The sequence below is a fragment of the Phocoena sinus genome, chromosome 11 (genome assembly GCF_008692025.1).
Source record: "Phocoena sinus isolate mPhoSin1 chromosome 11, mPhoSin1.pri, whole genome shotgun sequence".
NCBI classification, from domain to species: domain Eukaryota; kingdom Metazoa; phylum Chordata; class Mammalia; order Artiodactyla; family Phocoenidae; genus Phocoena; species Phocoena sinus.
The window spans coordinates 46,024,471-46,046,492 of record NC_045773.1 but is presented as its reverse complement, the minus strand read 5'-3'; the positions used below and the strand labels follow the sequence as shown (position 1 = coordinate 46,046,492).

The window sequence follows — 22,022 nt, the reverse complement described above, 5'->3', positions numbered from 1 at the left end:
CCAGGGCTTGAACCCGTGTCCCCTGCATTGGCAGGCGGATTCTTAACCACTGCACCACCAGGGAAGCCCTAGGGTCTCTTCTTAATGACAGACTACCCTGTAATGAAATGATGCTCTCACTGTCAAAGAATTTACTTTTTTTTGGTACTTTTCTGGGTACACATATCCCTTGCTCATTGCCTATGAAACTACAATTGTATACCTCAAAACAGGAAGTTACGTATAACTGAAAGTTGGGAGGAAAAATATCCTTGTTATTGAACATCTTTTTGAATACATTGTTTAACCCTCCTATCGAGTATCCTTGTTATTGAATCCCTGTTATTGAGCATCTTTTTGAATACACTGTTTAACCCTCCTATCGAGTTAGCATAGGAAACAATTAAATCATTTTTTGATCTTGGAGGATCCTGCAGTGCCTGAAAATCATTCTGAACACCAATGGAAAATGTTAAGATGTGGCTTATATAAAGCAAAGGTGACTCTGCACCAGCTCCAAGACATACCCTGCCAACTGCATACTGAATAATCCTTGTTATTACTGTGTTTCGTTAGGTGCTTCTTTCTCCTAAAAGAAAACACAAAAAAGATTTTAGTTTAGTTCTACTTAACTTTGCTTAAAGTTAAAATATAAACCCTCAGGCTGGATCCAGACGAACATATAAAAATGGTAAATTTGTCTTCCGTGACCCAGTCTCCCATTTTCTTTCTCTCCTTTATGAATTGCAACCCGTTCAAGGAATCTTTAATCAACAGGAATGTCACAGTGAACAGATACATGGAGACTCGTCCAGGTAGGCAGGTCGGAAGGATTACCGCACTGGAAGAAGGAGGAAATTATAATAACGAACAACAGTAAAGTCACCATTTTTAAATGCCTCTTGGGTAACGAGCACGAATCCGCATTGCACCGAATCCTCACTGCACCGAATCCTCACTAGGAGCCTGCAAGGTAGGTACAAGGAGGCTCAACCTGCCCTGTAAGCAGCAGTCTGCAGCTCCAAGCCTGCTCAGCCTGGCTTGGGAGCCCCACTTGCCTGCAGGATGCCCTCTGGCCTCATGAAACCCCCACTCCAACAGCCAAGGAGGGCAACCTTCCCAACACACCATCCTCTAGCAGGGCAGCAGAAATCAACACCAGCACCAGAGAACACACAACACCTTTGCACGGAGGCTTTCCATCTGATAGTAAAAAAGAAACTTTATGAACAAAGAGAACGTAAGAGGATCACTGATATCTAAGTTCACGGCACAGTGAGGGAATACTGACTGACTGAGGCAGCCTTGCAGGCCTTTCCTCAACGCTGAAATATCAAACAAATAAAGTTCCAAACATTCAAACTACGCCAAGGCACTTTACCCAATACACTACACAGGTGAGTTCGTCCAGGTAAGCACTAAACTCAAGCTCACAGGAGCTTGGGGAAAAGGGAGTACAAAGAGGTGGGGGAAAGCAGGAAAGGTAAAAGAAAGAAGGAAAGGTGGATGTGAAACCAAGTTTATTTCTGGGAATGAGGGGATGAAAAGAGATGGAGACACTGCTACCACACAGACGAGGCCGGCAAAGCCATGGGCACAGGCTCACTTCTAGTGAGACGTGAACCCTGGGATGCCTACCTGGTCCTTCAGCTCCAAGTGGGATACAGTAGCTCCTCCCATTACCCATGCCTGCTTCTCTTTTTCCAACAGCCAGTTTCACCCACAGTCTCTCTGGCCAAGCAGTGTGATGGTTCCGCATGGCTGAGGACTGGTTCTGAAGGCCAATGACTGGATCTGAATCCCAGCTCACCAGCCACAAGTCACTGGACCTGAGCAAAACCTGATCTCTCTGTACCATCACTTTCCTCATTAGAAAATGTCAGTAGCAACAGCACCTCATAGATTGTGGTGAGGATTAAATGAATTAATAAAGGTAGAGATTAAAATAAAGCCTGGCACAGAGTAAGCATTCAGTAAATACTAGCTACCACCACCACTATTATTGTTATACTGATGGTAATCTCCCCATCCAAGCAGAAATTCTTTTAGTCTTCCACTCTACTTCAAGAGACTGAATTTACTGAGCTATCGTCTCTCTTCTGTTTTCAGAAATCTTCCACTGCTTAGTTTCCTAAAATGTATTAACTTGGAAATGGGTGCTGATAAAGAAACTAATCTCTAGTTGGGTATCAAAGTCTGATGATTTTTCAATAAAGCATCCCACAAAAATCTAAGTATTTGCTTTTCAAATGATACTAAGATGACATTCTATCAAGTCTATCCTTTTAAAAAGGACTAAATATTCCTTTATATTTTTCCTATCAAAGTAACATATTCTAATAGAAAATATGGAAAATACAGAATAGGAAGTAGAGAGAATAAAGAGGCATCCACAGTCCTACCACACAAGATCAGCACTATTAATATTTTGGTGGTTTTTCTGCAAATGTTTATATACAGCTTCTTTGTTTTATAAAGGTGTGATCATTCTATATATCACTTTATATCTTGTATTCTGCTTTTTTCACTTGACCTATTATTTTCCTTTTAGTATTTCTGCTTCAATTATGAAAGAAACATCTATACAGTGTAAGAAAAAAATACAATCACAACATATATATTGGCAAAAAGAGAGGGAAGTTTTTTTAAATTATCCATCAGTCTATCCTCTGTGATTATCTCTGTTAACATTTCGGACACAGCCTTCCAAATTATTTTCTATGTATAATACATGCCAGACACAAAGGTTTTAATAAAATGGGATCACACACACATAAATTGGAGGGGTGGGGGAAGCAGTGTAACCATTTTCTAAGTACTTCTCTCCACAAAACAAGTAAAGCACCACAGATTAAAAACAGACAAACGAAAAACACCTATAATTTCATCTAGGATGACCTCTCTTCGGGTTTGAGTATATATTTTTTTACACCTATGCTTCTTTACAAAGCTAAGATATTGTATATGAAGTCTCATGACTACTTTTTCCTCTACTATAGGATGAACATTTTTGCATGCACTGAGTTCTTCTAAATCACTATTTTTAATGACTGCATAGCTAAGATGACATCTTTTAAACCAGCAAAAGCACTAAATTAGGCCATTCTAAAGCAGTCTTCTTATTCAGCATGTGCTCACACATGCATATAGCTAGGCAGGACCTAAATGAAACAGGCCATCCAGGAGAGGGTGTTTATAATATGGAAATCCATGTTTGAGAAACAAGTACTAGTATGTGTTGCAAGAACACACCGAAGTTCTCCCAGTTTACTAAAGAGAACAGAAGCAACTGAGGCGCGCGGGTGTGGCTGGAGAAGAGGAAGGAAGTGTGGGCGGCCCTACACACATTTTGCAAGCTGCTGAAAACAGTTGTAAAACCAGCCTCTGTTAAACCTACTGTCAAGTCGGAATTTACCCTGTTATTCTTGTCAAAATTCACTTCTGGCTTTTCACTGACATCTTCACCACTGCAGTGTGGTCTGTATATCAAACAAAGGTCTCCAACTCACACCTCTCCCTAGGAGAGGTGAGGAAGAGCACACTGAGCAAAGGTGGCTCCGTGTGGATACTCACTGTCAACCAATCCATGGCATGAGAAAGCCGGTCACACAAAAAGGGCCATGTGTAAAAATCAGGCTACTTCTATAGCCTCTCTACACTTCGGGATATTACAAATTCCCCCCCAAACCAGACCACGAATATTCAAATACACAAAAACCTCCCAAACAAATTACATGCTTGAAAAAGAGTATCTGTGCCAATACTCTCCCTCCAATACATACAGCTAAAAGATGAGTTTTTATAAAGCCACGCTAAAACTGCATTTAAGCTTCTTATACATGGAAATTAGCTGGTATCTTTTACAAACACCAAAAAAATGAACACTGTTACTCTTACTTAGGGGAAATATCGGACTAAATGTATGTTTAGAGAAAAGCCAACTTAAGTGAAGGAACTAACACACTCTCCATGAAAATTACTGCCCTGATCTAACTGCTAAAATTTCAAAGATACCTATAACAAAAATGGTATAGGCTGGAAAGAAGACAGTAGACTCAATCCTCCAGGAACATCAACAACCTCCAGATCAAGCTTATTTTTAAACACAACCCCAGTGGCAGTCACCACTGCTGCTCCTTTCATCCAAAGTAAACAACATTCCACATTTCTAGAACAGCACTCCTCCTCCTGGGTGTTAACAATATAAGCTATAAATCAAAGATGAAGAAACCAGGGAATTCCCTGGTGGTCCAGTGGTTAGGACTCTGCACTTCCACCGCAGGGGGCGCGGGTTTGATCCCTGGTCGCGGAACTAAGAACCCACATGCAGTGGGGCACAGCCAAAAAATAAATTTAAAAAAAAAAAAAAAAAAAGAAGAAACCACAAACAGGTCAACACGTCCCAAGTTACGGAAGAATCCACAGTTCTTCACTGGATTGGCTGAATATTACTATGTGGGTATCAGGTAGTATCAGTCTGTAGCCACTGAATGGAATCAAGATGGAAACTACAAATTAGAAGATTTCAGTCAACCATTTATTGAGAAATGTCCCAATAGACAAAAATGTACCTCCAAATGTCTAATAAAGTATTTTTCAAGGGAAGGTAACTGCCTATTGAAGTATTTTCTGCAAGTTTTCTTCGAGGTAGTCAATTTTAATGGACTCGGGGCCACTGAGGTAACCAGGAATGCCAGGCTGAAAAGCCTGCTCCAGTCTCTTGAGGCAGTGACTCGATTGCCAACACAGATCTATCACTTAAAGTGCTGGTTTAAGTAATCTTTATTTCCTCTAAGTAAACAAGCTATATTCCGGGACACATCAAGGAATTTTTGAATGAATTCAGGAGTCAGGCAATCCATTAACTGATGGAAAGCAGCAGTTAGTATTTGTAGAAAAAAAAATCCAAGCCACAAAACCTGGAGCAGCAGCACAGATAATAAGTTCAAATTCCTAAACAGAACTGCCTCTCATTAAAGTGACGAAAAATGTTAATAAGCAGGCTTCCCTGCTGGCGCGGTGGTTGAGAGTCCGCCTGCCGATGCAGGGGAGTGGGTTCGTGCCCCGGTCCGGGAAGATCCCACATGCCGCGGAGTGGCTGGGCCCATGAGCCATGGCCGCTGAGCCTGCGTGTCTGGAGCCTGTGCTCCGCAATGGGACAGGCCACAACAGTGAGAGGCCCGCGTACCACAAAAAAAAAAAAAAAAAAAAAAGTTAATAAGCATGTCACCATTTCTACCTGACGGTAAAGTGAGATTTAAAAAATTAGTATGGTGACAGCCCTGGTATAAAGTGCCCACATAATAAATAATGACCTAAGCACAAGTTGGTATGTAGAAATTACTCCAAAATAAATAAAGCCAACCCACAATTACTCCTTTGCCAGGAAAACAGAATATAAGTTGGAAGTTATGGAGAATTTAAAAACTTAATAATCTAAATCTCTCTTCCAAAGCTTTTATTAATACTGTCAAAACTCATGTTAACTCCCTATCGTCTTTTCATCCCTCGCACTGATATTGTGACAAAGATGGTCATGAAAAAGTGGTCAAAAAAGAATGCTGGAAAAGAAGAAAAATAAATTGATCCATTAACAAAAATACTGGCACCTAACGTTTCATTGACTTTGACTTAAAAGGCAGAATCATTCGGGGATTCTCTCACACTATTGGGACTGCAAATTACCTTTCTGAAAAGCAATTTGGCAATACCTGTAACAAGAGCCTTAAAATAATTAATATCCTCGATTTAATAATCTTACTACTAGATTTATGTCTTAAAGAAATAAAGACATGAACAAATATTTATATTCAACAATGTTCAGTGATATTCATATATGAGAGAAAAAAAAATCAGGGACTTTCCTGGCTGTCCAGTGGTTAAGACTCCGCGCCCCTACTGCAGGGGGTATGGGTTCGAATCCTGGTCAGGGAACTAAAACCCCACATGCCACACGGTGTGGCCAAAAAAAAAAGTATATCTATCTATCTCAGAAATAACCGAAAGGTCTACAGTAAGGAAATGGTATACCCAACATTAACACTATGCTGCTATATTTTTAAGCGATTTGATCTCATGGGAAATTGTCACAATAAAATATTAAGTAAAAAAATTCACATACCAAATTTCATGGCCATAGGATCCCAATTTCTTTAAAAGCATATAATTTGTCTGCATATATACTAAAAATACCAAAATGTTAATTGGTAAAATTGTAGTTTTCTGGGGCTTCCCTGGTGGCGCAGTGGTTGAGAGTCTGCCTGCCGATGCAGGGGACACGGGTTCGTGCCCCAGTCCGGGAAGATCCCACATGCCGCAGAGTGGCTGGGCCCGTGAGCCATGGCCGCTGAGCCTGCGCGTCCGGAGCCCGTGCTCCGCAACGGGAGAGGCCGCAACAGTGAGAGGCCCGTGTACCGCAAAAAAAAAAAAAATTGTATTTTTCTTTCTCTTTATGCTTTTCTGTTCTTTTCAAATTTTTCACAGCAGATGTGTGCTACCTTTTAATCTAGGAAAGGCAGACGTTATTAAAATTTTGAATTTCTGTACATAATTATTCATTCAATTCACTTTTCCATTGAGATTTATAAAGTAAACCAATTTCCCTGAAAATATACATACATATTTATGTAATCTTAACAAACAAGACATATTCAATGAAATATTCTACCACCCTTGAGGGACAAAGTATGCAATTTCTTCAGGCTGAGGAAGGAACAGGAACAGAGTCTGTTTTTATTAGCAAACGTTTGAGCCCTAATTGTGTAGAACACAACACAGTCCCTGTCCTTTAGAATCTTACAAATAAGTTATCTACATATAAAAAGACAATCAATTATACAAGTTAACGTCAGTGAGCTCCATCAAAGAAAGAGCAGAGGATACCAAAGGCAGGATCCCCAAGGACGGGGCAACCCACAGATCAGGCCTTACCCTTCACCAGGAGCAGTGGGACACCATTCCTGACAGTGGGGGAAACAGGTAGCAGAGAAGTGCATATGGCTTCCGAAAGGAGAACGCCAATGTGCGTGAAGTTAGGCCGTGGGGTAGAAGTGAGATACGTTTAATAGGGTTAGGAAGACTGATCTTGAAAACTACCTGGTGGCTCACCATTTAGGGAACTGTGATGAACTCTTAGCTTCTCAAAATCAATGGAAAACTTGCTAGACTAAATAATTCACCACATATCTATCTTTGAATGATACTTAAGGTTAATTCAAGTGCCATTAAAGAGTTAAAAATGCACAGGAGCTTCACATCACAGAGCTGATATGAGGCCTCAAAAGAAGAGAAAAACTCTAGGTTTTAAGATGCGAGCGACATAAGAATAAGGTCATTAGAAAATTTAAACCAACTTAAAAACACTTCACTTTAAAGTTCCATAAACACCAATTTTTGTCTTGACTTACTAGATCTCTCTCACTATTACCCATACTACTTTCCTAAAAATCTATTACTAACCTAAATACGTTTATATGGAAATGAGTCTTATAGCAAAACTACAGTTGGCCTTTCTTTTCATTGTCTCTTTTCAAGTTTTAAAAATGTCTTCTACTGCCACAACTGCCCACTGTTTTGTTTTAATGCAGGTTTCAAAAAGAGTAAACAATTCAACTACTGGGAATCTATGTATGCACTGGATTCTTTACATATGTTATATAATTTATTCCTCACGACCAAGAATACAATGGAAGTATAATACCCATTTAACAGACGAGAAAGCAGGGTCAAATAGGATAAGGACTTCCTATGCCCCAGTCCTATGCCCAAGAGTTGCCTAAATGACTCCTGGGCCCTGCATTTTTTCCTGAAATAATACAATGCCTCCCCCTTTGATGTAGGCCTTTCTAATTCCCTGGGAAACAACAGCACTAAAATAAATCTATTTTGACATTTCTGTTTTTCCTCCAATTCTGACATGCCATGTGAGTTACCTGACCCAGCAATCAACTAAAAAGAGGAAATGCCCTAATGCCACCAAACTGCCAAAGACTTACCTAATAAACATTATTAATTAATAATTCCAGGGACTTCCCTGGTGGTCCAGTGGCAAAGACTCCACACTCCCAATGCAGGGGGCGCGGGTTCAATCCCTGGTCAGGGAACTAGATCCCATATGCTGCAACTAAAGATCCCACATGCTGCAACTGAGACCCAGCACAGCCAAATAAATAAATAAATATTAAAAAAAGATTCACATAACTTGTAACAGAAAGTTTTGCACAGTAAAACATTTTTTAAAGTTAAATAAATAATTCCATTAAAAACTTTTTGAAATGTTTAGAAACTGCTCTTTGAGAAAGGAAATTGCAGGCAAATAACCATTCAAAAGACAGACAGGTAATTATTGGTCATCTAAAAATTGAATGGCACCTTGAAAATAACTTCACCTTTAGAGTTTGCATACAATTTTGTTATGGCAAGAGTCCTCCCCAGTGGCACAGAATAGCCAACACCAAGCAAGTAATTTAAGTACAATTTAGGAAGATTCTATTTTCTACTTTTAAAAAGTTGGGACTGGGCTTCCCTGGTGGCACAGTGGTTGAGAGTCCGCCTGCCGATGCAGGGGACACGGGTTCGTGCCCCAGTCCGGGAAGATCCCACATGCCACGGAGCGGCTGGGCCCGTGAGCCATGGCCGCTGAGCCTGCGCATCCGGAGCCTGTGCTCTGCAACAGGAGAGGGCACAGCAGTGAGAGGCCCACGTACTGAAAAAAAAAAAAAAAAAAAAAAAAAATTGGGACTTCCCTGGTGGCACGGTGGTTAAGAATCCACCTGCCAATGCAGGGGACACAGGTTCGAGACCTGGTCCGGGAAGATCCCACATGCCGCGGAGCAACTAAGCCTGTGCACCACAACTACTGAGCCTTGCTCTAGAGCCCGCGAGCCACAACTACTGAGCCCGTGTGCCGCAACTACTGAAGCCTGTGTACCTAGAGCCCGTGCTCCACAAGAGAAGCCACCGCAGTGAGAAGCCCACACACTGCAACGAAGAGTAGCCCCTGCTCGCCGCAACTAGAGAAAGCCCGCGCACAGCAACGAAGACCCAAAGCAGCCAAAAATAAATGAATTTATTTTAAAAAAAAATTTATCCTTACCAAAGCTGCAATTTTAATGTACTTTTGCATATTACATTCTCTCCATTTGTTTCTGAAAAAGCATTTTTCACAAGAGGATTAGCAAATGCTCACAGAATAGGAGAACAAAGCATAAAATCAAGCCTTGAAACTGTAGATTGAATATTCTCATTCTAAATGTCTTCTGTAGTACTCATAATGCTTTATACCAATAAAGAGAGAACTGTTTAACCTGTAGTTAAACAGTGAGAGGCCCGCGTACCACAAAAAAAAAAAAAAAGAGAGAGAAAGAAAGAGTACCACAGGACATGGAGCCCAACAAATTACTCAACTTCTGCCAACAGGCATGTCTTTTTCTATAAAACAAAGATAATCACCACCTTGGACAGTTATTATGAAATCAAAAGGCGATAATACATATTAGCAAGTTGTAAGTGGGATCAAAATCACCCCAGGATTTTTTCCCCAACTTTTCACAAATGGCTTCCGTCTCAGGAGAGTCTTATATTTTAGAGGGGTTGTATACTTACCTCCTCATCTTAGTTTGATATCGGCACCCTCACCCCTTATTGGCCCAAGAAACTGCCCCTAAATGCCTGTACTGGATATAATAGGAAGGCCGCTGCCCCACGTTATTTACACCTCTCAAAGGGACAAGGAGGTTGGAAGAGGTGTTCTTTCCCCTAAATCTGCCTTCAGGAGTTCACAGGAGGCATCTCAGAGAAATTAATTTTTTTGTTTGAGCTAAGAACTGAAATTGGCCATGGTGGGAAAGAGGCCTTAGTGTGATTGGGACAGCAATCCATGCAGAGCAGAGTGTAAGAGACAAGGTTAGACAGGTAGGTAAGGGCCAGATACCCAAAGGTCCTTGTATCCTATGCACATCAGCTGACATTCCTCACATCTGGCTAGCCCTTAACCATGCTTCAGGGCCCAGCGTAAAGGTCACCTTCCTGACCATAGCCTCTCCCTCCCCTCCCACACTCCTGCACACCAGCTCCCCACGCTCTCTTTCAGCACCAGGCCCTTTTCCATTATGGCCCTTATCACAATTGTGGTTATATAATTATTTGTGTGATTATGTGATTAATAATCTGTGTCCCCCACTAGACTACATGATAAATTCAGCCCGTGTAAGACGCACGTCTGTTTTATTCAGCTCTCCATCCCAGGGCCCGCCAAGTATAGCATCTGCCCAAAATATACAGGTATACTTTATTAAATGAACAAATGAAAGCTGGCACTAAGAAGCCAAGGAAGAATCCTGAGCAGGGGAACGGCAATCAGAGATGACAGTTAAACCACTCTGGCAGCAAAGTGAACATCAGATTGGAAGGGCAAGACTAGAGCTTGGACACAGGTAAGGAGACTAGTGAAAATATCTCCAGATAAATGATTAAAGACTTAAAAATGAGGGCAGCCTGTACCTGGGCGGTGATGGCGAGGATGTAATGGGAGGAGGCACGTTTAGCAAGTAGAATCCAGGAACTCAATGCACAGGGGGCAAAGCAAAGAGGGCAATCTAGAATGACTAGTGGAGAGTGGTAGCAGGTGGGGTCACTTACTGAGACAGGGAATTCAGGACAGGAACAAACACTTCTTGAGCATCTACTGCATGGCAGTGTAGAGTGGAAGATTCGCTTCTAGCTCTGGAATTCTATGAATGAAGAGCAATTTCAATCCAACTCATTTGGATAAAATGGGTATGGTGTCCACTAATGGGCAACAAACTAAAGTTCAGATTTTTAAAGTTTCTTCGCCAGGACACTTCTTGGGTACACTGACTATGTGTGAAGCATTACACTGGTCTGGGGATACAGAAATCAAAGAAGGGGTCTCTGGCTCCAAGGAGCTGACAGTCTTCTGGATTTGAGAAAGGTGACTGCACGTCAACAACTGAGAAACCGAGGCCCACTGAGGCTACGATTTGACCAGTTACATGTCCTGTAACCTACATTTCTGGAGCACTGATTTCATAATCAACATCACATTTCAGGCCAACATGTAGCTGAGGGGTTATGTGTTTAGATAGTCAAACAGACACCCCTCCCCCCAATCTTGCTGGGAGCCTGGAGACACTCCAGAACTTAAAACATCATGGTGCATGGGCAGCCGATGCCCTCCAACTCTGAAGTAACTGCTGTCGTCACATGGCAGCAGTCTGGGGAATAGGACACAACAAGGAAGGAGAGAGAGAAAGGCCTTCTTTGTCAGGAAAGAGCCTACCTGAGCAGAGGCCAAACGCTGGAGGTGCCAAAGCAGAATCTCAGGAGGCTCTGGAAGTAACAGCAGAGAAATAAATGTTCAGGAAAGATAGAGCAGGAATCCTCTTTAGTCAGGTTCCTCCCCTACCACCAGCAAGAAATGGTTTCCCACAGGATCTAAGGCCTCAACCCAAAGCAGATACACGGAAAAACAAGATAAGGAAATAATCCGCAGTGTGAATAATGCAGCTCCAGATCATCCAGAACAGACAACACACTTCCAGTGCTCGCTTGTGAGGCCATCAAGTCCGAGAGGTTGTACACCGCCTCTTCCCAAACGAAAACAAAATAAAACATGTCCCCCTCCATCCCCAAAGGTACTGCCCCATTCCTCCCCCCTCCTTTCCATAGTCTTAAAAAAATCAAAAACAGCTGCACCCTGTCTCTACCTCCTCAACTCCCTTTCACCCACTTGGATCTAAGTTCTTCCTCTACCACCTGACCTTGTCTTTTCACCCTCCCTGAACCCCTGGAGCCCTTTCCCCTTTTCTCTGCCTGGGAACTCTACCCATCCTTCAAGACTGGTTCAACCATCACCTTCTCTGTGAAGCATTCCCAAGTCAGATGGTTCCTTGCCCAGGGGTCTTGCCTATGTCTCACCACAGCATTTGATCCTACTGTTATTGTTTACCTTGGTGTAAATATAATTTATAATAGCTTGGGACTTCCCTGGTGGCGCGGTGGTTAAGATTCCGCCTGCCAATGCAGGGGACACGGGTTCGAGCCCTGATCCGGGAAGATCCCACATGCCGCGGAGCAACTAAGCCCGTGCGCCACAACTACTGAGTCTGCACTCTAGAGCCTGTGAGTCACAACTACTGAGCCCGCGTGCCACAACTACTGAAGCCTGCACGCCTAGAGCCCGTGCTCCGCAACAAGAGAAGCCACTGCAGTGAGAAGTCCGCGCACCGCAACAGTCTCCAATCACTGCAACGAAGACCCAATGCAGCCAAAAATAAATAAATAAGTAAATAAATAAAACAAAAAATACAATAGCCTGTAAAGGCAGGAACTAGTTTTTATTCACTTTTCTACTGCTATCCTCTAACCCAGGGCCCCAAAAGTAGACAAAGGCTCCATGAATAAATGATCATAGGTTAGTTTACCTTCAAAACTGCTACAAACCACTCAACTTTTCCACCTAACTTGCTCTAAGAGCTGACCAGCACATACATGCACACTGGGAAGTATCCATATTCTAAATAGTTAGTTTTCTTATAAAAGCATCTTAGCGGGCTTCCCTGGTGGCGCAGTGGTTGAGAGTCCGCCTGCCGATGCAGGGGACGCGGGTTCGTGCCCCGGTCTGGGAGGATCCCACATGCCGCGGAGCGGCTGGGCCCGTGAGCCATGGCCGCTGAGCCTGCGCGTCCGGAGCCTGTCCTCCGCAACGGGAGAGGCCACAGCGGTGAGAGGCCCGCGTAACGCATAAAAAAAAAAAAAAAAAAAAAAAAAGCATCTTAGCTAAAAATTCTACCTCGTGGTTGTTAGGCAAACAGCTGGCACGCAGTAAAACCAAGTCTTCAGAGCTCCTCACATCTATGTTTTTAATTCCTAAAATTCTGACCATGTGGAAAGTGTACTTGTACCCTTTTCTTCCTGGGCTGTGTGATGAGTTCTTAGGCTCAGACAAGCTGCTACAGGGGAGAAATCAAGCCTTATTTATACCAGTGCTTAGAACCTGGGCTGCTCAATATCTCCAAAATAAAGTTTTTTTTTCTATTTGGTTTCACTTTCTATATGAAACATCCATAGTAAAGTTTAGACCAATAGTATTTCCTGCGCCCAGTAAAAACATCTGAAACCCTTCACTTTTAATAAGGACATTTGAAAGCCTTCATTTTAGGATTATGGGATTACATTTGACCCATAAAGTCTCAATCTATACTTCTGTTCTAGAATAATAAAAATTACATAACTTCTGAGTCCTTGTATGTTTTATACAAATGGATCTTACTGCAATAATACAGAAAAACTTACTAAAAATAGTAAAAAAATTAATACGGTGAGAGTAACTTTTCTGCACAAAAGAAAATAAAAACTGTGCAAATTTTTAAAATATAAAGGTGTCAAAGTTCCCTACATGGAAAGCCTTAAAGATGGAGTAGTAAGAAAAGTTAACACAGTGCCCCTGTGTTAACTTTGCAATTACTTTCAATTACCATACTGCTTCAATAAGTGACCTTGGGAATGTCATTTCTCTCATTTCTAGCTCTGTAAAATGGGAATGTCACCTGTTTTCCTAATAGAGACAATTAGATAGTCAAAAGAATCAACATGATTTTTTTTTTAAACTTGTCTAATTAGTATGTGTTAATCACCACTAGTACAGAACATTTCTCTCCAGGAATCCAATTCCAAGAGAAATATTTAAGCAGACGGTGAAGACAGATTTCCTTAAGGGAATGATTTTATAAATCTGGAGAGCCATATAACAAGATTATAAATTAACAAATTGATTACATAAGCCCTGACAACCCCAGACGTTTAAGTACACCAATATACATTCTGATAAATTAGGCTGATTTGGGACTAGCACCCCAACCCCATACAAGGAACCCAAACTGAGGCAACTGAGGCTTGATAGGAATCAGGTGGAATCTGATCAGTATGCAGAACATTTGCAGTTCCATCACCTGCTAGCCATGCTTCACCTTTCACCATAAAACGTGAAACGCATTAAGTCAGCTTTACCACCTGCTCCTAAACTGTGGAAATGTACTCAATTAAATGGGAGGGGAAAAAAGTAACTTGACAGTGTGAAAAATCCGATATCCTCAGACGTCTATAGGTTGAAGAACCCTACTGCTAAATCCCTCCTCTCCCCTCCAAATACTGGACTTGAACCGAATTCCCTATGAAGCTATTGAATTTTATCTGATGCAACTGTTGGAACAGCACAGCTCCAGGAACCCCCCCCCCGCCCGCCCCCCAGGATAAAAGGCTGTCACTTTCCTGGATCCCAAGTCCAAGTAAAAGGCAGGAAGGTTTCTGTAAAACGGTCCAGAAAGATATCAACAGGCGATGACTATGGAAAAGAACGAAGGTTTTCCAATCTGAAAAATTCTAGCTGTCCCTCGGGAACAGCACTGCTCCTCCTTCCTTACCCTGATGCCCTTTCTCTACAGACAACAATATCCCCATTCTATTTTACGGCTGCAGTTTTAGCAAGGAACCCCCCTGCTACGCCAGATTTCCAGATTCTTTTGAAAAAGGAAAACACCTTTGCTGATGAATACACACCGCACAAGAAAATCTGGGAGCGGAGCCCAGCGGGCGCCGCACTCGGCCCGCTCCGGGGCGGGGCGCGGGGATGCGGGCGCCTCCCGAGGTGCCGCAATCCCGCCGCGGCCGCAAGGGCAGGGCCTCCGGGCGCCCGCGGCCAGCCGCCGCAGTGCCGGCTCCCATCCGGGCCCCGCCACCGCCCGCCGCCAGGCCGCGCCGCCGCCGCGCGGGGTCGGGGCCGCAGCAGCCGGGTCTCCGCGTCCGCCCGGGCGCGCGACGCGGCCGGCGCGGGGAGCGCGGAGCGCGCAACTTACTTTCCGCCTGCGGCGGGAGCCCGGCTCCGGCGCCCGGCAACGGCGGAGACGACTAGGCGGCGGAGGCCGGCCCCACCCCCGCCCACGGCCGCCGCGCCCGGCCGCGCTCCGCGCTCGCCCCTACCTCAGCCAGCAGGCGGGCGTCCGTCCGCAGCGGCCGCGGCGCCGACAACTCCCTCCCGGCCGCCGAATCCCCGCACCCAGCGCTAATCATAATACCGAACAGGCGGCCGTCCGCGGGGAGGGGGTGGGGACCGACTTGCGCCTGCGCAGGGCGGGCGTCACTGTGACGTGACGCCGGGGCGGGGGCGCGGGGAGGGAGGGACGGGGCGGGGCCGCGGGGAGGGAGGGACTGGGCGGGGCCGCAGGCAGGGAGGGACGGGGCGCACCTGCGGGCTCCGGCGCGCGGGCTGCTGGAGGGCATCCTGGCATCATCCCTACCCCAGCGAGTCTGGGCTGCGGCTGGCGGTAGGAAGCGGGCGAGGTGCCCGAACAGAAGGGATGATGAAGGAGGAAGCACTAGGGACATGGGACAATGGCCCAGAAAAGTAGCGCAAGCCGTCGGGGGAAATCGGAGGGAAGGGATCGCGTCCCCACCAGACTCTGGGTCCTGGGACGCGGGGCCGAGGGCGCCAGGCGCTTTAACGTTTTAAAGTTTCCCCCCATCTCCCGCCCAGGTTTAAGCAAGGAAAGGGAAAAAATTCAATATACATTCATGTATACACATACATATTCTTCACAGTTTCTTCTCTTTGGGAACCCAATTTGAAGGAATTTTGTTGATTTTGTTGCCATTTTTGAAAAAGAGAAAAAGCCCAGCATCCGAATGCAGCGCTGGCTTTAAAGGTCAGCCGGAGACCCTTGCCTGGCCAGGCTGCCTCCTCTGGAAAAGCGTGGAAAGGTGAAAGGTCGTGGGAAGTATTAAAGCATGTGAAGTCAGGGATTCAGAACACTCCAGGCATTAACTGTGCACTGGATGGTTCAGCGGCATGGTCACCAGGTCGGTGGCTCCCGAAGGGAACTTAGCGCTCGCCGGAGAGGAGGCTCTGGGAGGGTGGGAGACAGGGGCAGGGGCTCACGTCTCCCACCCTTGGAAGCTTGGTGCACAATGGAGATCAGCTCTCCGGGTTTTCTGGAAGGGAGTGACAAGCCAGATGCCAGATTTCTCCAACCTGCTTTTTCCCTAAATGATTCTCCCTGCTCCCCACCCCTCCCCCAAGGAAGGACCCCTAGCAAAGAAGGACACAGTGTGGGGGGAGGCGGGAGCTGCTTAGATGCTCCAAGTTTGATTAAATTGACTGGACGGAGAAGAAAAATCTAGATGGCTTTAGCAAATGTCTCTGCTGACCTGCAAATGTGAGAAGACTTTTCAGACTGTCTCCTTGGCATCTTCTTTGCATGTCTGAAGACGACTGGGAAGCAAGAGTGGATTGTTGGGAGGTACAAACCCTCAGGGTAATAACAGAAGGTTAAAGGGGGACTCCTAGTTACCCTAAGGCTCTGGCATGGGGTCATGGATCATTGGCTGGGGAAAGCCTGGGGCTGTAGGCCTCAGGTGGACCTCTGCCCCTCAGGGCTGAGTCAAGGCCCCAACTCTGGGCTAACACTGGCTTAGAAAGATCATAAAAGAATAATCTCACTTTGACACTGACATTCTAACTCTAGTAGTATGTTAAGCAAGAGCTTCTAACTTGGTTTGTGGAAGTCATTCCTTTGTTACTGGCAAACGGGAAGGCCTTGCACTTTTCTCCTTAGGGAGATATCACTATTCAGGGAACCCTGTAAACCAAGTAAAGGGAAAAAAATACCATGCTAATGGTCTCCCAAGGGAATTCCAGTGGTTGAGGACCTCCAAGCCAGGTCTGTAGCCCCTGAGATAGAACAGTAACCACAAAACAATGGCCTTAGTAGATAAGCCCTTGGAAAATAAAGTATTTATATTGCTGCTGTGTGACTCAGGTTTTGAATAAATTCTGTAAGGGCGACAGGGCATAAGAATAGCAAAACAATAAATGAAAAGGAATAGAATAATACCTTGGTTTAGATCAAGTTGGCTCAAATTCTCTTCCAGAGAGAGGGCTGCAGTCCTGGCCACGTGGTAAATCATTTATTCATCCCCAGTGTTTCCTGGGAAGCTGGAGTGTTGCTGGCAAGAACGTGACCTGTTTTCAGTCCCGCACCATCAATGTGGTAACATGATCTGATCATGCTTAGGCAACATTTTAAAATATTCAAGTACAAATTAATATATGATTGCTTAACTTTGAATTCAAGAAAATGTGTTTATTGTTAATGAAGAAGCCCCTCCTTCATTCTGTCCTGGGGCTTTCTCCAAACCAGACTGCTTTTTTAATGTTAGGTCTTTTTATGGACCTGTAAGAAGCTTTAATTAGATATACAGCACTCTACACAAACGACAAGATGGAGCATGCAGGCTTGGACTACAGTCTCTGTGATTCAGATCTCAGAAATAACATAATGCCACCAATTTAGGGAAGAAGTTGTTTATTGGAAGGCAACCAGGGAGATGCTACAAATTAGGTCAAGATGTGAAAAGCAAGCCGATTCATGAAAGAATTGCCATTTTCTTCTTGGGACTAGCCCCCCCCACCAAAGCAGCACGTATAACAAGGTTATCTTCTCTAGATATTGTTAATTTTCATAATTTATAAAACATTTAAAATAAATATATTGAAAACAACAGAGATTGAGGACTTGTACGTTTCAGTTTTGAGTTTTGACATTTAATGATTTCCTTTTACGTATTTAATTAGTCATTTTGTACATTGATACTTGAGCATATCTGAATCCTGGCTTCATCCAGTAGGATGAAAATAATACTTCATTGGAATGGACTCAAGGGTTTCTCAAAGACTTTCCCTCACTACCCCCTTGGCATCAGTTAGCATCCCTAGTTCTTTGATCTCAGATGTCAGTTAAGGCCTGTGCGTGAGTGTCTGTGTGTAATATATTTTTGATAGTTGCAATGAAGGATTGAAAATGCCAGCCCTTAACTCTGTTTGTTTGCAACCTGTGAACTGGGAAGCACGGCAGACATTGCCTAGCATTGACCGCCAGCCCCACCACCAAGAGTTATATGGCCTTGGGGGCAGATTGCTTAACCTTCCATCTGTTTCCTCCTCTGTAAAATGGGAATGATGGTGATGATAATATCATTCTTATAAGATGGGTGTAAGGCTGTTGTTCTCCCAGTGTGCTCCCCGGAAACTAGCAGCAGCAGCTGGGAACTGGACTGAAATGCAAATTCTCGGGCTCCACTCCAGGCCTACTAAATTAGAAACTCTCTGCTTTAAGAAGACTTCCAGGTGAATCTGATGCAGGTTAGAATTTGAGAATCACTGTTGATAGGATTAAGGTGGTTTATATAAAGTATTAAAACAGTGCCTGGCACATGATAAGCAGTATATTAATGGATATTTTTAAAATTAGTGCAATATGATGTTTCCAAGATATACAAAGTTTAATTCAGGCCACAAGAAGGATGCCCATATTCCTCCAACAAATAAATTCTGCTTAATCTTTTGTCCAAAGACTTTAACGCTGCCTGCCAAGCCCTTCACAATCTAGCCCCTGCCTTGCTTTCCCGTTCTTTATCTCCAGGTGAACCGCATCTCCAACCTTCTCAGTTCTCAGAAAGGGAATTGCTTTTTCATATCTCCGAGCTTTGCCCATTCTGTTCCCTCTGCCTGGAAATGTCACCCACCCCTTTTCTCCACTTTCTACACTTGCAATCTCCTGAACCCTTCAAAACCTCACTTGAGTGTCCAGCCTCATCTGTGGCACCCCCAGCCCTGCTCAGTCAGAGCCAGGCATTCTCTGGACCCAAACCTCCCTGCACATCCTGCTCGTAATATTTATCATAGGGTTTTGTAACTGTTTACTGTTCCATTTTCTCCCTTTGTATCTTAAACTCCCGGAGGACAAGGATTTTATTTTATTCAAATTTCTATTCATGTAGCTTAGCTGGGGTTGCAAGTAGGCAGCCCAAGGGCTTGCGCCATAAACTTGGGGTCTTTTTTTTTCCACAAAGGTCCTTTAAGAATTTGAATTAGTTGAGAACATTTTGGGGGGGGCATGCCCTGTGGCTTGTGGGATCTTAGTTCCCCAAACAGGGATTGAACTCAGGCCCTCAGCAGTGAAAGCTCAGAGTCCTAAACCACTGGACGGCCAGGGAATTCCCAAGAACATTTTAAAATTGGAAGAGTTAATGGTTTTGTTTAATAGCTTTATTGAGGTATGATCTGCATACCGTAAAGTTCACCGTTAATACATGGTAATTCAATGACTTCTAGTAAATTTATAGTTATGCAACCATCACCCCGGTCCACCCCAATATTTCCATCACTCCCCAAAAGTTTTCTCCTGTGCATTTGCAGTCAATCACACTCCAATTTCTATCTCTTGGCAACCAATGATTTGTTGTCCATCTCTACAGATTTGCCTTTTCTAGAAAGTCACTTAAATGGAATCATACAATGTGTGGTCTTTTGCGCCTGGCTTCCTTCACTTAGCATAACGTTTATCCATGTTGTAGCATGTATAAGTAGTTCATCCCTTTTTACTGCCGAAGAGTATTCATCAGACAGATACACTAGATTTTCTTTATCCATTTACCAGGTAATGAATATTTCATTTATTTCCAGATATTTGCTATTATGGATAATGTTGCTGTGAATATTTACATAAACTCTTAATGGGGACATGCTGTCAGTTTTCTAGGGTATTGCAGGATGGGATTGTTGGGTCGTGTTGTAACTCTATGTTTAACATTATAAGGAACTGACAAATTGTTTTCTGAAGTGACTGTACCACATTTTACGTTCCCACCAGCAATGCATGAGGGGTTTTTGTTTTTGTTTTTGTTTTTTTTGGAATGAGGGGTTTTTTTTGTTGTATTTTTTTTTTTTTTTTTGCGGTACGCGGGCCTCTCACTGCTGTGGCCTCTCCCGTTGCGGAGCACAGGCTCCGGACGCGCAGGCCCAGCGGTCATGGCTCACGGGCCCAGCCGCTCCGCGGCACGTGGGATCCTCCGGGACCGGAGTACGAACCCGCATCCCCTGTATCGGCAGGCGGACTCTCAACCACTGCGCCACCAAGGAAGCCCTGTATGAGGGTTCTTATTTCTCCTCATCCTTGCCAACACTTGGTATTATTAGACTTTAAATTATCTCTATTCTAATAAATGTATGGTGGTATCTCACTGTAATTTTAATTTCCCTAATGACTAGTGATGTTGATCATCTTTTAATATTATTTTTAGCCACACAAATATCTTCTTTGGTGAAAGGTCTATTCAAATCTTTTGCCCATTTTTAACTGGGTTGTTTGTCTTATTGAGTTATAAGACTTTTTGATATATTTCAGATACACGTCCTTAATAAGATACATAATTTGCAAATATTTTCTCCCAGGCTGTGGCTTGTCTTTTCATACTTTAAATGATATCTTTGGAAGTGCCAAAGTTTTGAGTTGCAATGAATTACAATTTAGCAGATTTTTCTTTTATGAATTGTGTTTTTGGTATCATAACTAAGAACTTTTTGCCTAAGCCAAAGTCACAAAGATTTTTTTCCTGTGGTTTGTTTTTTCAGATTTTATAGTTTTCAATTTAACATTTAAGTCTGTAATTGATTTTGAGTTAATTTTTTTTTTTTTTTTTTTTTTTTGGTGTACGCGGGCCTCTCACTGTTGTGGCCCCTCCCGTTGCGGAGCACAGGCTCCGGACGCGCAGGCCCAGCAGCCATGGCTCACGGGCCCAGCCGCTCCGCGGCATGTGGGATCTTCCTTCCGGGCCAGGGCACGAACCCGCGTCCCCCGCATCGGCAGGCGGACTCTCAACCACTGTGCCACCAGGGAAGCCCTTGAGTTAATTTTTATACATGATGTAAATTTTTAAATTTATTTATCTTTTGCGTATGGATACCCAATTGTCCCAGAACCATTTGTTAAAAAGAATATCTTTGCACAATTGAATCCCCTTGGCACCTTTGCTGAAAATCAATTTACCGAAAACAAGGATTTTCTGGACTTTCTATTCATCTCCATTGATATATGTGTCTGTCATTATACCACTGTGACACAGTCTCAACAACTATTATTTTATCATAAGTTTTGAAAATGAGTAAAATATTCCTCCAACTATGTTGTTGGTTTCCAAAACTGTTTTGCTGTTCTAGGTAATTTGCATTTCCATGTAAACCTTAGGATCGGCTTGTCAATTTCTACCCCCCCAAAAGTGATTTTGATTGGAATTGTATATATAAATCAGTTTGGGCAGAACTGCCATCTTAACAGTAGTGAGTCTTTCAATTCACGAAAATGGTATATATCCCCATTTATTTAGATCTTTTCAATTTTAGTGAGCAGTGTTTTATAATTTTTACCTCTTATTCATCTTTTGTTACATTTATTTCTAAGTATTTTATTTTTAGTGCTATTGCAAATTACATTGTTTTCATTTTATTCTTAGAGTGTTCATTATCAGTGGAAATATTATTGGTTTTTGTATCCTCTGACATTCTCGTTTAATTAGCTCTAGTTGGTTTTTTAAAATTCACTAGTAGTTTGCAGATACAGGATCAAATAATTTGCAAATAAAGACAGTTTTATTTCTTCATTTCCAAACTGGATACCTTTAATTTCTTTTTCTTGTCTTCTTGACTGGCTAGAACTTCCAGTGTGATATTAAATAGAAGTGTTGAGAGTGGACATCCTTGCTTTGTTCTCAAACTTATGGAAAACACCTTTAGTCTTATTGCTAGTAAGTACGATGTTTGCTGTAGGTTTTTTCTTAGATTCTTTTTTATCTGTCTGAAGAAATTCCCTTTTATTTGGAGTTTGTTGAGAGTTTTATCATGAATGAGTGTTGAATTCTGACAAATGCTTTATCTGTATAAACATGACCAAGTATATTTTGGCCTTTATTATATTAATATGATATATTGCATTAATTTTGAGAAGCTAAATCAACCGGGCATTCCCAAGATAAATCCCACTGGGTCATTTTTATATGTTACTGGATTTGATTTTTGTGTTTATGCTCATGTGGTATATTGTCATATCTTTGGCCTCAATGAACGTGGAAGTGGATCCATTTCCAGGGCCTCTAGATAAGAGCCTAGTCCAGCTAACACCTTAATTTGAGCCTTG

At 43.2% G+C, this 22,022-nt stretch overlaps 1 protein-coding gene across 8 annotated transcripts in view; it reads right to left on the bottom strand.

Annotated features, from left to right (window-relative positions):
• Window positions 1–22,022, bottom strand: part of SNRK (SNF related kinase) — a 134,910-nt gene that overhangs the window by 48,461 nt on the left and 64,427 nt on the right. For 2 of the 8 annotated variants that reach the window (XM_032648594.1, XM_032648598.1), the window contains exons 1-4: window positions 14,977–15,068; window positions 11,279–11,328; window positions 10,618–10,709; window positions 507–568 (exon numbers count right to left, since the gene is read on the bottom strand). Coding sequence is in view for 1 of the 8 variants with exons in the window: in XM_032648592.1 (XP_032504483.1) it covers window positions 507–568; window positions 11,279–11,328; window positions 14,977–15,066 (202 nt within the window). In the remaining 7 variants the exon portion in view is untranslated. Of the gene's footprint in view, window positions 1–506; window positions 569–10,617; window positions 10,710–11,278; window positions 11,329–14,852; window positions 14,896–14,976; window positions 15,111–22,022 lie in introns of those variants that run through there. The other 6 variants (XM_032648593.1, XM_032648597.1, XM_032648592.1 and 3 more) reach the window with 5 other exon arrangements.